The sequence below is a fragment of the Salminus brasiliensis genome, chromosome 2 (assembly GCF_030463535.1).
Source record: "Salminus brasiliensis chromosome 2, fSalBra1.hap2, whole genome shotgun sequence".
NCBI classification, from domain to species: domain Eukaryota; kingdom Metazoa; phylum Chordata; class Actinopteri; order Characiformes; family Bryconidae; genus Salminus; species Salminus brasiliensis.
The window spans coordinates 55,642,094-55,657,146 of NC_132879.1; the positions used below are offsets into that span (position 1 = coordinate 55,642,094).

At 41.6% G+C, this 15,053-nt stretch overlaps 1 protein-coding gene across 1 annotated transcript in view; it reads left to right on the forward strand.

The window, feature by feature from the left end:
• The window catches only part of LOC140549517 (xylosyl- and glucuronyltransferase LARGE1-like), a 68,185-nt gene extending 55,021 nt beyond the window's left edge, over positions 1 to 13,164 (forward strand). The window contains exons 8-15 of the mRNA XM_072673229.1: positions 665 to 777; positions 1,263 to 1,388; positions 2,990 to 3,145; positions 4,883 to 5,046; positions 6,411 to 6,689; positions 6,774 to 6,920; positions 8,190 to 8,385; positions 10,028 to 13,164. Of these exons, the coding sequence (XP_072529330.1) occupies positions 665 to 777; positions 1,263 to 1,388; positions 2,990 to 3,145; positions 4,883 to 5,046; positions 6,411 to 6,689; positions 6,774 to 6,920; positions 8,190 to 8,385; positions 10,028 to 10,225 (1,379 nt within the window). The 3' untranslated portion in view covers positions 10,226 to 13,164. The remainder of the gene's footprint in view (positions 1 to 664; positions 778 to 1,262; positions 1,389 to 2,989; positions 3,146 to 4,882; positions 5,047 to 6,410; positions 6,690 to 6,773; positions 6,921 to 8,189; positions 8,386 to 10,027) is intronic.
• The last annotated feature ends 1,889 nt before the right edge of the window (positions 13,165 to 15,053 follow it).

A 15,053-nucleotide genomic window follows, 5' to 3' on the forward strand; every position in this document is an offset into this window, starting at 1 on the left:
GCAGACACAGATTTCCCAGATATGCTACATGTCCAAATGTTTGCAGACACCCCTTCTAAATGAATGCATTTAGCTACTTTAAGTTGCACCCATTTCAGAAACAGATGTGCAAATGCACACACACACAAAGCTTGTTTAGTCCGTATAGAGAAGTACTGCCAAAAGAATAGGACTCTCTGGAGCAGATTAACATCATGAACCTGTTGGCACCATGCTGCTGCCTAATGCCAGACGTGGGCTAGAGGGGTATAAATAAAGCCCCCCAGCATTGAGCTGTGGAGCAGTGGAACTGCTCCGTACTCTGGAATAATGGATGGTGCTCTATCCAGTAGTAATGGAATGAGTTGGGTATGGTAAAGGTGGGGCGGTGATCATCCAACATCTTGACCTCACAAATTGCTTGTGGAAATTTTTGCTGAATGCAATCAAATCCTCACAGCAATGCTCCTCCAAAATTGACTAGAAAGCCTTTTTCTTCCCTGGACAGTAGAGACAGACAACAAAAGCAGGATCAACTCTTTTAATACCTTTGATATCAGAAGAGACAGAAAAACAGCAGGTGTCCCAATACTTTTGTCCAATAGTGTCCAATAGTTTTCCTAAATGCGTGTGTGTGTGTGTGTGTGTGTGTGTGTGTGTGTCTGTGTGTCTGTATGTGTAACAGGTGTGATTCTCCTGCTGTTGGATCGTTTGAGGAAGCTCAGGTGGGAGCAGATGTGGAGACTGACAGCAGAGAGAGAGCTGATGAGCATGCTGTCTACATCACTAGCAGATCAGGTACGCGAACACACACATCCACACGCAATATGCTTAGCATATTCATGAGTACAACAGGTACACAGAGTCTCTACTCACACCCTCATGTCCAGTTCGTGTACAGGAAGTTGTTAACATTTAGCGCACATGCTGGCGAATTTGGCATACTAATTACTGCTCATTAGATAAAATCAAGTGTAAGACTGGAGCCGCTATTACAAGCCTTTATTCAGTCTCCTGCCGCTGCCTCCAGAGCCTCATTGGATTACCACTCACCAGCCCCTTGTCATCACCCCTTTAACACTGCGTTCCTTATCTGGATTATAGCCGTTAACGCCGCCAATTAAAACGCGGAAAGTTGCGTGATGTGGCGTCTTCGGGAGGTCTTTTATTTCGCGGCTGCCTGAAACCGAACGAGACCGGCCCGTTTCGGTAATGCTCGCTGACGCCTCGGGTTGTTTGTATCTGATGTAACGGAATGTAAGGCCTGCTGTTGTGCTTCGCAGGATATCTTCAACGCCGTGATCAAACAGAACCCCTTCCTGGTACACCAGCTGCCCTGCTTCTGGAACGTCCAGCTGTCCGACCACACCCGCTCCGAGAAGTGCTACAAAGATGTGTCCGACCTCAAGGTCAGTGGAGAGAAAACAGGAAAAACGACGCTTTTACTGCTACACTATATGTCCAAAAGTTTGTGAAAAAGTTTATTGTAGAGAAGGACTGAAAATAGAGTAGGACTGTCTGCTGCAGATAAACACGGACCTATTAAAACCATGCTGCCTAAACACCACACATCCTGGCCTTACTAATGCTCTTGTTGCTGTATGCAATCAAATCCCCAAACTCTTGTAGAAAGCCTTCTTCACTGGACAGTAGAGACAAGTACTCCAACAAAGGCAGGAGAAACTCTTTTTTCAGAGGAAACAATGAAAGAGCAGGTGTCCAAATACTTTTGTCCATATAGTGTATTGATCAGATTTGCCGTTGCAACATAATTTGCTCCTTTAAATACAGTCTTTTTGGTAGACTTGAGGCTGGTGCTTGAGCATGAGCTAGAAAACAGATGGCAAGTCTGAGCTGATTACATTAGCCATGGAAACTCCAAAAAATAAGGTTCCAAAACATTAGGAATTATAAAACAAACAGTTTTCGTTTTACCACCCTGTTACATAACCTGTTTTCTTTAGTATCAATTTAATGTAAAAAATAATAATAAATGCATCAATTAAATGAAGAAGTTGGATACATTCAAATAAGGCATATTTAGGCTGAGGCCAATCGGCTGTTGTGGGAAGCAGTTTGACCAATGGTTGATGTAGGTGCAGGTACATGTAGACCAATAGTGACAGTAAGAAGGCAGGGAAATCACGTCTGGACGCATTTTAGAGGCCATGTTCGGGGGAAAAGGGGGATGTATAGTCATCATAGGTTAAGCCCCCTTGTAAAATGACATGTAAATCAGCTGACTTCCCTGTTAAGAACAAGAGACCTTGTAATATTCTATAGATACAACATAGATACAGCAAAAATTGTTTTGCCAACAAACAATTGTGTGTGTTTGTAGCTTAAATTTGGGCTGCCGGCTGATTAATTGCCTCCCATGCTGCCTAATGCCAGGTGTGGGCTAGAGGGTTACACAGCCCCCCAGCATTGAGCATTGATGTCATCATCCAACTTCCTGGCCTTACTAATGCTCTTGTAGAAAGCCTTCCTCCCTGGTTAGTAGAGACAACTACTCATTAAAAAACATTTTAAAAAGAGCAGGTGTCCAAATACTTTTGTCCATCTAGTGTAGTTATCAAATTTGCAGTTACAACATAATTTGCTCCTTTAAATACAGTCTATTTGGGTGCAGGTACATGTATACCAATAGTGACGGTAAGAATGTGGGGGAAATCCCGCCCGGACACATTTTCCCATCCCAAATTGAGGCCATGTTCGGGGAAAAAGGGGGACGTATGGTCACCCTAGGTTAAGCCCCCTGGTCATGGCATGTAAATCAGCTGACTTTTAAGAACAAGAGTCCATGTGTTTTTCTATAGGTACAACATTAAGACGTCCTGCAGTCACTGAAGTGTTTTGCTGCTTAGGGCAGCTGGAACTCCTCCCCGTAGCCCAGTAGCATTTGGCCAGCGCTGCTTCCAGTGATCTAACAGGAGCCGACAAATGTGTGTGTTTGTAGCTTAAATTTGGGCGGCCGGCTGATTAATTGCCTCTCGGTCTGACTGCACAGGTAATCCACTGGAACTCTCCTAAGAAGCTGCGGGTGAAGAACAAGCATGTGGAGTTCTTCAGGAACCTTTACCTGACCTTCCTGGAGTACGATGGAAACCTGCTGAGGAGGGAGCTCTTTGGCTGCCCGAGTGAGACTGACCACAACAGTGAAAACGTGAGCACATGAAGCAGGACAGCGAGAATGTCCGATTTGCTGGATGTTAGTGTGTTAGGAATGAAGTAAATGATGCTCATTAGTTTAGACTTCAGTGAGGCATAGATCACCCAGTGCTTGGTTCACAGTGATACTGTATGACCACAGACATAAAAGGCCCTATTTTAGCAACGGTGCACTACACAGCTAGATTTAGGGCATGTCGGTGTGTCTTTGCTATCGACTGGCTCAAAATGCTCAAAAGTCCATAATTAATCATGGGTGTGTTTTTTTTGGGGCGTAACGTGCAGTAATAAACCAATCAAGGTGTCTCTCGCCGTTCCCTTTAAGAGCCAGGTGCGGTCCGACTGACCTTGGTGGGTTGCTATTTCAGTGGTGTAAAGCGTTGGGCTGCTGCACGCGCCTGTGTTGACAATTCACTGCCGAGATAGCAACGAACGTCTGTCTAGGCTGTTTTCAGTCAGTGGAGCTCCTGCTGTGTTTTCCGTTGCCAAGATACACAGCAATACTCCAGAAACTGACCCGAACACCCCTCATTTCGAGACCACCGTGCCCATCGGAGTAGATATATTCACAAGCAGCGTTGCTGTTTAAACGATGCAGGTGGAAGGTATGAAAATAGGGTGTGGGCAGGGTGTAAGATAGGAAAGAGGATCGCAACGCTTCTTCTGGAAGTCCCGCCTCGGAGATATTTTACTGACATGGCGATCCCCAAACTGTAACCGGACCAAACCCAAAGTCACGGAATCAGTGAAGAAAATGGCTGGGATTAGTCGCAACATGTGACGCGTGGACGTCCATTACCACAGAATCTTATCTCACCGTTACTGTGCATTTTAGCACCATTGAGGGGCTAGGAGCTAGCATCTCGTGCTCCAAACGAGCAGTGCATGAGAGCCACATGGGTGCAGATCTGGCTGAGCTGTAAAAGAGTATAGCAGAGGAACGGCAGATCACTAAGACGGATTGTTAATTACTGATAACAGCAGTTCAAAAAGGGGCAGTGTCTGGCTTCGAATGTATTGGGGGGAGGGCGTGTTCATTCTTCACCTTCCTTGTGTCGGGAGCATTGCTACTGCTAGGTGGAGCTATAAACTGGTGGGTTAATTGGCAGTAATGGGAGAATTGGGAGAAAAAGGGTAGGATATTGTCAAGTCAATTTATTGTGGATCATTACAGAAACTTTGCTTTTAATATTATAAATATTATCATATTATAATATTATAATTGATGCCATATTAAAACCAGAGGTGCCTGGAGATTCCCACCCCTAGTCCTGTTATTTAGTGAATTATGAATGCATATTCTAACAATGTAGAAACCACTTATGTCCATTTCCACAGATGCTAGAACACATGTAAAAGAGGCTAGTATACCCAAAACATGTCTTCTAGGCTAATATGTCAAATAATTTCACTCAGCATGTTTGAAATTATTTGACATATTAGCCTAGAAGACATGTTTTACATGTGTTCTAGCATCTGTAGAAATGGACATAAGTGGTTTCTTCATTGTACTAGACTAGATTTCACCTTTCATAGCTGAAGAATTACCAAAATCATTTTAGTTGAAGAAAACGATACTGGAATATTCCTTTATTGATCTGCAGTGTGAAAGCAATAACAGTCGGCTAGTGTACCACCATAGTGTACATGCAGATACAGCCAGTCCTAATTCACTGCACAGTCACTGGCATTCATGTCGTCTCACAGATGATCTTCTCTGATGTTTTCTCAGCTCCAGAAGACTCTGCTGGAGCTGGATGAGGACGACCCATGTTACGAGTTCCGGCGAGAGCGCTTTACCGTTCACCGCACACACCTCTACTTCCTGCATTATGAGTACCAGCCCAGCGCCGACCAGACAGACGTCACCCTGGTGGCCCAGCTCTCTATGGACAGGTAGGAGAACACTGAAGACTCTTGTTTTACGTTTTATTAATTTAGTGTAATAATCAGGTGTGTAATTTTCTATATAGGCCAGATAATATGAAAAGCTTTAAAAGAAGATGCTACTCATTTAATCATATGGACAAAAGTATTGGGACACCTGCGTAGATAATGTTTATTTCCAAAATCAAGGGTGTTAAAAAGAGCTGATCCTGCTTTTGTTGGAGTAACTGTCTCTACTGTCCAAGGAAGAAGGCTTTCTACTAGGAGCATTGCTGTGAGGATTTGATTGCATGCCGTGACTCATCCTAAAAGTACTGGGTGGAGCACCATTTCTCATTCCAGAGAACACAGCTCTTCCACTGCTCCACAGCTCAATGCTGGGGGCTTTATACCCCTGTATAGCCCACGCCTGGCATTAGGTAGTATAGTGCCAATAGGTTTATGATGTTTCTCTGCTCCAGAGTCCTATTCTATTGGCAATACTTCTCTACAGGCTATGTGTGTGTGAGAGGTGTATTTCCACTTCTTTGTCAGCAATGGATGCAAAATTAACAAGTAGCTGAATGCATTCGTTAGAAGGGATGCAGTGTATGTCTCATGAGTTTAGGAAATTTCTTTACTAATTCTTTATTAATTTTGCTTCCATCTGAATTGTATCGGCTCTCGAATATGATCATGACTTTAGCAGATAAGGTTGTGTTAATGTTGAGGTCAGTTCTTTATACAGGCCTCAGGACCAACAGCTAATTTCGTTATACGGCAAGACGTTTCATGGACACTAAAAATATTATTTGATTAATACTATAAATCACAGGAGCAGACATTTGCCTCGTCCGAACAATAAAAAGCTAACGGGAAGGATTCATTTATTATCCATTATGAGAGTCAGGAGAGGTTTATAGGGATCCGGCTTAGTTATTACAATAGACTGTTAAGATCTGCCCTTTCAGTTGGAAAAATCCCTGCAAATCTCAGTGGAAATCTCTTTGGAAAACTCCCCGGATTCTCCTGCATCCATGAGGTTAAGACTGTGAAGGTCGTACTGATTTTTCTGGCCGAGGTGTCTTTGATGAATTGGTAGCTGTATTGCCTTTATTGACTTTAACTGTTCCAAGCATTCGATGGCCTGATGAAAGGCTACGCTGCTAATAAGCGCTGTTTCGATGGTTTGTGTGGGGCTTTACTTCAAAGTCTTTGTTTGTTTGTTTGTTTACAGCAGGAAAACACAAACTTCTAACGGCTCCTATTGATAGCCCTCAGGACAGCAAGTTGAGAAGCCAACATAGATTAAGCCTTGTCGCTTGAACACACAGCTCGGCGGCAGCTCATTTCCACTTTAACAGAAAAGTGGTTTTTCTGTTTGTCTACCGCAGGCTGCAGATGCTGGAGGCCATCTGTAAACACTGGGAGGGTCCCATCAGTCTGGCTCTGTACCTGTCCGACGCCGAGGCCCAGCAGTTCCTGCGCTACGCTCAGGGCTCTGAGGTGCTCATGAGCAGAAGCAACGTCGGATACCACATCGTCTACAAGGAGGGCCAGTTCTACCCCGTGAACCTGCTGCGCAACGTGGCTATGAGGCAGGTCAACACCCCCTACATGTTCCTGTCCGACATCGACTTCCTACCCATGTACGGACTCTACGAGTACCTCAGGTAAGGTAAAGCAAGGAACGGGCAAGTTCTGGATGCCCTGCTTTATAATTAGTACCTGAACCACGTATGATGTCCATCCTGCAGGAAGTCGGTGGTGCAGCTGGACATGGCCAACACTAAGAAGGCTCTGGTGGTGCCTGCGTTTGAGACACTGCGTTACCGGCTGTCCTACCCCAAATCCAAGGCTGAGCTTCTGTCCCAGCTGGACATGGGCACCCTCTTCACCTTCAGGTAAGCACCAGAGGCCAAGACATATACTATATGGGCAAAAGTATTGAGACCCCAGTCTAAACCCATAGGCATTATTAATATGGAGCTGGTCTCTCTTTGCTCTAAGCTCCAACAGCAGCAGCAGGTCTGGAGCTCTGCTGCAGTTACTGAGTCAGTTGGAGACTTTTCTACACTCTGCTCTGAGGAGCTCAGCACTTGGCCCTGACCCCGCTCTGTAACTTTACGTGGTCTGACAGACACCCGGTGGCTGAGCTGCTCTCTGTGAGCTGTTCCTCTAAACTCTTCCACTGTTCAATAATAACACCACTCACAGCTGATGGAGGAAGATCTAGGAGGAAAGGTCTAAATTTCACCAGCTGACTTATTGTTGTTGGTGCAGCGGTGTCTCCTATTACATACAGAACCACGCTGGAGTTCAGTGAGCTCTTCAGAACCTCCCGTTCTTTCACTGATGTGTGTAAGAAAGGCTGACTGCAGGGCTAGGGGGTTGATTTTATCTGTGGCTAATAGGACTGATTGAAATGCTTGAATTCAATGATTAAGGAGTGTATATCCATATACATGATGTCAATAAAGACAAATATTGGGAATAGACAGGTCTGACAGTAAAATGGACCCTGGCTGCTTCTGGCAATGCATTTAAAACTCAAGTCCTTTCAATTCCAGCCCAGTTCCAGGTTGTAAATTATAATTATATGAGTAATGATTTTGGCTTCTCCCAACATTTTACTTATAGGAAATGCGTCAGTTTAAAAAAGCTGCTTCCTTGGGTCAAAAGAGAGCCTTCCAGAATACAAGCCATGACCAAGAAGCTTCATTGACAAACGCTCCAATTATCCACACTTTGTTCTGCAATCAGCCGATTGATTTATTTAGTCTTTGTTTTCTCAGACTCTCGTACAGAAACCCGTGCACATGAGTCCTGTGTTCTAATCTAAGAGCAATGCGGCGGTACTGTGAATTCAATAGTAGCCTGCAGTCTTGCCTGGGTCTTGGCTCTGGGGCAAGCTTTGTGAATTAAAGCAAGGGGCCGGCTCAGCAAACCATCTCCAGCAAGAACACAGAATGATTTATGATCTGTGGATTCACAGGAGAGTAAAAGGACTCGGGTCCATTCCGGTTTGTAACACCAGCAGGGTTGATTTTACTCATTTATTCTCTGTCCACACGCTTTTAAACGAATTGAACTTTAAAAGGACAAATGTAGCTTTAAGTCCGTCCTGCTGTTATCATTCTGCACCATCTGACCTTTGTAAATGAACCCCTCAGGTACCATGTATGGACAAAAGGCCACGCGCCGACCAACTTTGCGAAATGGCGGACGGCCACGACGCCGTACAGGGTGCAGTGGGAGGCGGACTTTGAGCCGTACGTGATGGTGAGGAGGGACAGTCCCGAGTATGACCGCAGGTTCGTGGGATTTGGCTGGAACAAAGTGGCCCACATTATGGAGCTGGACGCACAGGTGAGTCTACCAACCACAGACAATTACGATTACAGTAATCGACATTGAAATACTGGAGAAATACTGGAAAAATAAAGCCAGCAGTGGTTCAGAGGAGTTTAACGAGAACTTGTGGCATTGACCAGACAAGTGCAAAAGCATTTTTCCTAAAACGTCCCACATTAAACGTGTTATGTCCACTTATTCTGGAGCAAAGTTGGAATATTGGTGAAGCTCCTTTTATGCTATGTGTACAGAGCCCATATAACATTAATAACCAGGCCTTAATTCAACACTTCCTCAACCTAGGAGGCTTCTGCACTAATTAAATTACACTACTGCACATCTTGCATGCCAACTGGTCGTGAGAACATTTGTGTGGGTTAATGGAGCGAACTGAAATGATTTATTCGATTCATTAAAGTAGATCAAGAAATAATTAATGCATCATTTTTAACCTGCAGAGCTTCATACACTTTCTCTTTGGTTCACTTTGTTCACTGTACTCAGCCTTTTACTGGAACACAAAACACTCAAAATTATGAGATTATTCAGTTCAATTCAGTTCAATTTTATTTCTATAGGCTTTTTACAGTGAATGTTGTAACAAAGCAGTTTTACAGAGATCCGGGTCCGAGCCTCTTTGGAGCAAACTAGTGACGACAATGGCAAGAAAAAACTCTTAAGAAACCTTAATATATATATATATATATATATATATATATATATATATATATATATATATATATATATATATATATGTGTATATATATATGTATATATATATATATATATATATGTGTGTGTTAGTTTAATTACTAGAATTTAAACTAGCCTAATTTATCAAGATTGTCAACATAAGGTGATGAATGGACCAATAGAAATGCTCCAAAAGTGCCCATCCACACTTTTTTTGTTTTTTTTACAGACGTTTTGGCCTCCTGTACACATTTATTTATTTGCAGAAATGACAACAGCTGCTCAAATAATGCATATAAATGAGTATAATAATTATAATGTAAAGAAGTTATTATTCAGATTTAATCACAGGACTAATATCTGATCTTTGAGAGCATTCAGAAATCACTATGGTGAAATAATATCCTCGACAGCCAATCACAGCTCTCATGCCTCAGCCGGCTCTCCACTAGTCTTTCACATTGCTGTTGGGACTTTATGCCATTCATAGTCTGCAGATTCAGGAAACTCAGCTCTGTTAAATGTCTGGAATAAAAAATAGCTGCCAGACACGTAGAGATGCAGATTTAAGAAAAAAAATTAAGTCGTCTCTTAATTTTTTTTCAGAGCTTTATATGATAACACACAGAGAGCCCTCGACTTCAGATTTCCACACAAGAGTAAATGTAAATACGATTATATGATAGACATTTAATGATCCTCTATTAAGAGTTAGAATCCGTAATTTCGTAAACTGGTAATGTACGCTACATAGGGAGCAGTGGGTACTTTGAGCTTAAATATTTAAAAAAAAAAGGAAATCTCACTAATAATATCTAAATATTTGTGGACAGAGCATTAAATTATTTTGAAATCCACTATATCTAACAGTTATGAAGGTTTTTTTTTCCATTTTGGAGATACAAGGTTTTTGCATTTTAATTGAAATGATTTATTCAAATAATTGTCTTGTTTGTTTTTGCAGGAGTACGAGTTTGTGGTCCTTCCCAACGCCTACATGATCCACATGCCTCACGCGCCCAGCTTCGACATCACCAAGTTCCGCTCAAACGAACAGTACCGGGTTTGCCTCAAGACTCTGAAAGAGGAGTTTCAGCAGAACATGTCCCGGCGCTACGGCTTCGCCGCGCTCAAATACATGACTGCGGAGAACAACAGCTAGCAGTCTTAACAGTTAGCCCTGCAGAAGTTCAGCAGGCGAGATTGACAGCATTGCTGGGGTCGCTGGAAGTGGACAGTTGGGAGTGGCGGACCCCGTAAAGCTTCGTCACAGAGCGGCTGGTACGCTCCTGACTAAAAGGAAAAATGGAATTGACGGAGGGACGAGTGACTTTTTTGCTCCTTTTATGCTCATAACTCCCTGCACACCTCCGGCCAGGGGGATTTACTGGGTAAAATGCAGCGGTTAATCCAGTAATCTGCTACATGCGGGAAATCTGGGCCTCTGAAATGTATACATGTCCTTTATTTTTTCTCTTTTTCGTCTCAGCACGGATTACTAATAGCAAAACGGCTTCAAGAAACTCTCTTCTGTATTGATTTATTACTTTTAGGAGGATCTTCTTTTGGCTTGTTTGGAAAGACTTATGTTTTCAGTGTGAAATCTCCTGAATTTGCCTGGGGAATTAATCAGTTGCTTTGAACAATACAAAAATAAACAAGCTGTTAGACTGGAGATATTTATACATAATGTCTGGTGTAATCTGAACCTGAATAGATGAAGTGGTAATGAAATTTAATTCAATTCAATTAAAAAATAAATCTCCCATCTTTCAAACTTAAATGTAGAATGTAAACAAGAGAGCAAAACACATAAAGAATCAGGGGCTGGATTCACAAAAGTGTCTAAAAAATAATTTTAGATGTGCTTTTACTCTTAACTTCATTCTCAAGAAAAATAAATTATTATATGATATACAATTATTATTATATAGATAAATTGTTATTATTTAAAAATCTTAATTTTCTTTTACTTTTTTTCCCTCTCTCTTCTTCTCTTAAAGGAGCTGTATACAATTCTGGGGAACGACATTTGAACGATATTTGAATCAACAGCAAAACAAACACACCCCACCTTTCAGTGCTCCTTCAGAAGCCCCCCCAATTTGGGGTTGGAAACAGTTGCTACTGCTAATCAAACCAGTTGTGATGAATTATCTCTCACAACGTATGTAATCAGGCTGAAGATCTCGCAAATCATGAGGAAACATTTGCGAAAAATGTGTTGCTTTGAAATCGTGTATAGCACCTTTAATAAAAAACAAATGTTCTTAAATATTACTTATGTGACCTCACACTTCTCTAAACTTCATACTTCATACATAAGTTATGATTCTCTAAAAATATTAAAGAAATAAAGGAATTTTCTCTTTTTTCCCCTAACTTTTCTCTTAAAGGAGCTGTATACGATTCTGGAGAGCAACATTTGAACGATTTGAACAACCCTCCAGTGCTCCTTCAGAAGCTCCGCCCCCCTAATTCATGCAAATTGTGGGTTAGGAAATTTTTGCGACAGTTGCTGCTGCTAATCAAACTAGGGACAAAACAATACTGACGTATTTTTGTGAAAATCAATAATGTTTCCCACCTATCCAGAAACACCCTCATTCCTTTTTATGCTTTTTAACATTCAGACAACAGCGTTTACATTTGTCTTCGCCTTCGCCACTCCCTTTCTCCCGTCCTGTAGCGTCGTGTGGCTCCACCCATGTAACTTTCCCCATTTAATCCCCATGAAATTGCATATCGCACCTTTAATAAAAATAATGATTAGTATTCTTTAAAAAACTACTTTACAAAAAACTTGCCTTCGCCTTAGAACAACCTCACACTTCTCTAAACCGCATAATTAGGGAAAAATTAATATAAATAGTTATTCTTTAAATCTTCTTAAGAACATACGATTATTTTTAGAACTTTTGAAACCAAAACTATTCATATATTATATTCAATTCTTGACTTGGACGTTGAACAGGAACACCCTCTCAAATCATCATTCCTAGTGTGAAGATCATTCTAGAGGAGATCATTTTCATACCCAATATGCTGAGACAAGGTGACCTTCAACTTTTTAACATGGTGGAGAAGACTCACTTTTGGATGGTACAACATTCAGAATTCATGGTTGTTGGTAATGTTATAATATAATGATAATTATTATAAATCTGTAATCCATGTGCACTAAACTTGGACATAGAACAATGCTGTTTATCATTGTAAGTTAAGTTACATTAGCTGACATTGCGCCTACTAGCACGTTAATGCAGCGTTAGACTGTAAAAGGTCAGAAAGTAAACCTTTAAAAAGAAATAGTTGAATAACAAGAATTTATGTTTAGAATTAATTTAACCAGAATGTAACATCTACATAACACTAATTTTGGCATGGACAGATTTTTCCTTTTATATATATAAAATAATAGAATAATACAAAAATAATTACATAATACAATTTTATATAATGTAATAATAATAATAATAATATATAATAATTTCTTAAAATAATATTTGAGAACTTTTTTTTGAGAATTGCATTATGAACATTCTTCATGTTCATCTTACTAACTTAAAACAATTCTTTGTACGTTTCTTTTTAAGGCTTTTGTGAATCTGGCCCCAGTTCAGCAGCCCGTTACACAGTGCACCAGTGACCAGGTTTAAAAGTAACACTCTTTAGACTGAACCTGATTTACACTGGATGGGTTGGATGTCTCAGATGTAGATACTGTAACCATTGTGGTGAAGTTAGTGTCATTTATTTGCCCACAAAAGTGGCATGTGGGAGCAGATTGCAGGTGGATAACTGGAAAAGCGAAGTCTGTGTTCGTACGTTCAGTGGGTAGGAGAACAACACCAGTGTTTTTCTGTTTGTTTTGGCTTTAGTTTGTTTTGGTTTTTACGTCTTTGACAGTGCAGATCATTCGAGATATTTGGATCTCCTTGAAAACATCCTGCTGTACTTTACTGTTATATACTATGGTGAAAAACAACGTTATGGCGCGACCAAAGGGCTGCAAGCGGTTCTTTTGAGCCATGAACAATTCCAGAATAATGATGTTAAAATGAATATGTTTATTTTGATAATAAAAAAAATTGGGAATAAGCTGTCCCTCATGTCCTTTATGTCTTACATCTACTGCACTGCTACTGTATATAGCTTTTTTTAATGTGTCATCTGCTTGTGCAAGCAAGGCCTACACACACACACACAAAGCATTGCATTTATGTTGTGATGTGTAAAAGGCTGAGTCATATTCCACTTGGAGCAGCTGAATCTCCAGCAGACTGTGGAGTAAATGAGTAACAGAGGAATGAAATCCTGTCACTAGCTGTGATTGCTTCATTTCAGTCGACTGAAAACAGCCCTTCATAACAAATATCACTCCTCCAACGCTCAGAAAAGGAACCTTGCCAGTTGTGAGGTCTCAACTGGGTACAATCATGGCAAGCAGAAGCCCTAAGCTGTAAGCGTTTTCATGATTAGGGCTGATCACCCAATGGCCAGCAAATTGAGGTACTCAGTCTGAACGTCTGGGAAACCAGGCCTGGATCAATTGACCTATCCATGCTCTGCGTTTTCCCGATCAGCTCACTCACATTGTACTGACACTCAGGGGCCCTATTATCAGATGTACCTACAACATAAGTGCACCTCATAGGCTTATAGGTTGAAGCCCACCTGTTGCTGCACACTTTATAGGCCACCATCCACCCCATCCTTCAATGGAAATGCACCACCACTGACCAGATGACACCACCATGGTAGTGGTATCGTATGTATGACTAGATAAGTAGATAAGCATTTCCCAAAGAAAACGTCTTAACAAACCATATAACCTACAAGAACCTTCATTTCAGAAGAAACAATGAATAGTAAGGTGTCCCAATACTTTTGTCAGTAGAGTATCAACCACTAGGGATACCATAGCAATCACGGTAGTGAACCTCTGGTAAGACATTTATTTTTTAGAGTGTAAGCTACATGTTCACTGCTGTGGTTGCTTTGGTCTCCCTGGTGGTTGACACTCGCTACTGACAAAAGTATTGGGACACCTTCCTATTTATTGTTTGTTCTGAAATCAAGGTTCTGGTAGGTTATATGATTCATAAAGAGGTCGTAACCAAAACATACAGCTATGTGCTATCGTTAGCATCGTTAGCTTTCTTCTGAAAATGCACTTATCTAGTCATACGTACGATACCACTACCATGGTGGTGTCATCTGGTCAGCGGTGGTGCCTTTCCATTGAGGGATGGGGTGGCTGGTGGCCTATAAAATGTGTAGCAACATGGTAGTTCTTCTCTGCCACATTCGGTAGCACCTTTTTTTTTTGAGTGTAGGCTGTTGCCACATGTTCGTTACCATGGTTGCTATGGTTGCTATCCCTGGTGGTTGATACACCCTACTGACAAAAGTATTGGGACACCTTCCTATTCATTGTTTGTTCTGGAATCAAGGTTCTGGTAGGTTACACGGTTTGTTCAGAGGCCTTCATCAAAAGAGAACGTTAGCTCATGTGTGGCGCAGCTGGATTTCCGTTAAATATTTATGAATATCGATTACTCTGCTCAAAATGAACTCTGCTCAAGCTGTTGGAAAGATGCTAAATCTTGGCAGATACTGAGATGGGAGCACTGTTAGCAAGTTAAAGCTCTTTGTTGATGGTCAAATCTTTGGCGTAGACCCCGTCGTCAGTCCAGGCCTTGCAACATCGGGATTCTGGTAGAGCCTGCTGAACTGAGGCAGGGGGTGGAGCTGACAGCTTCTGAAAGCAGCAAAAAAAGTGTGTAGAGTAGAAGTCTTTTAACACAGGTGGGGGTGATTGGCTGAAGAAATGTGACGCTGCATTAGAGTCTGTAGTGTATATACACTGGCTCTGCGGGTGTTCATAGATGGTATGGTATGGAGTTGAGGAATAATATGGTGAGGCCAATGGGTTAGACTTGAAAAATGAGAACGTGATCCATTCCCAGGCCTAACTTGGTAAAGCC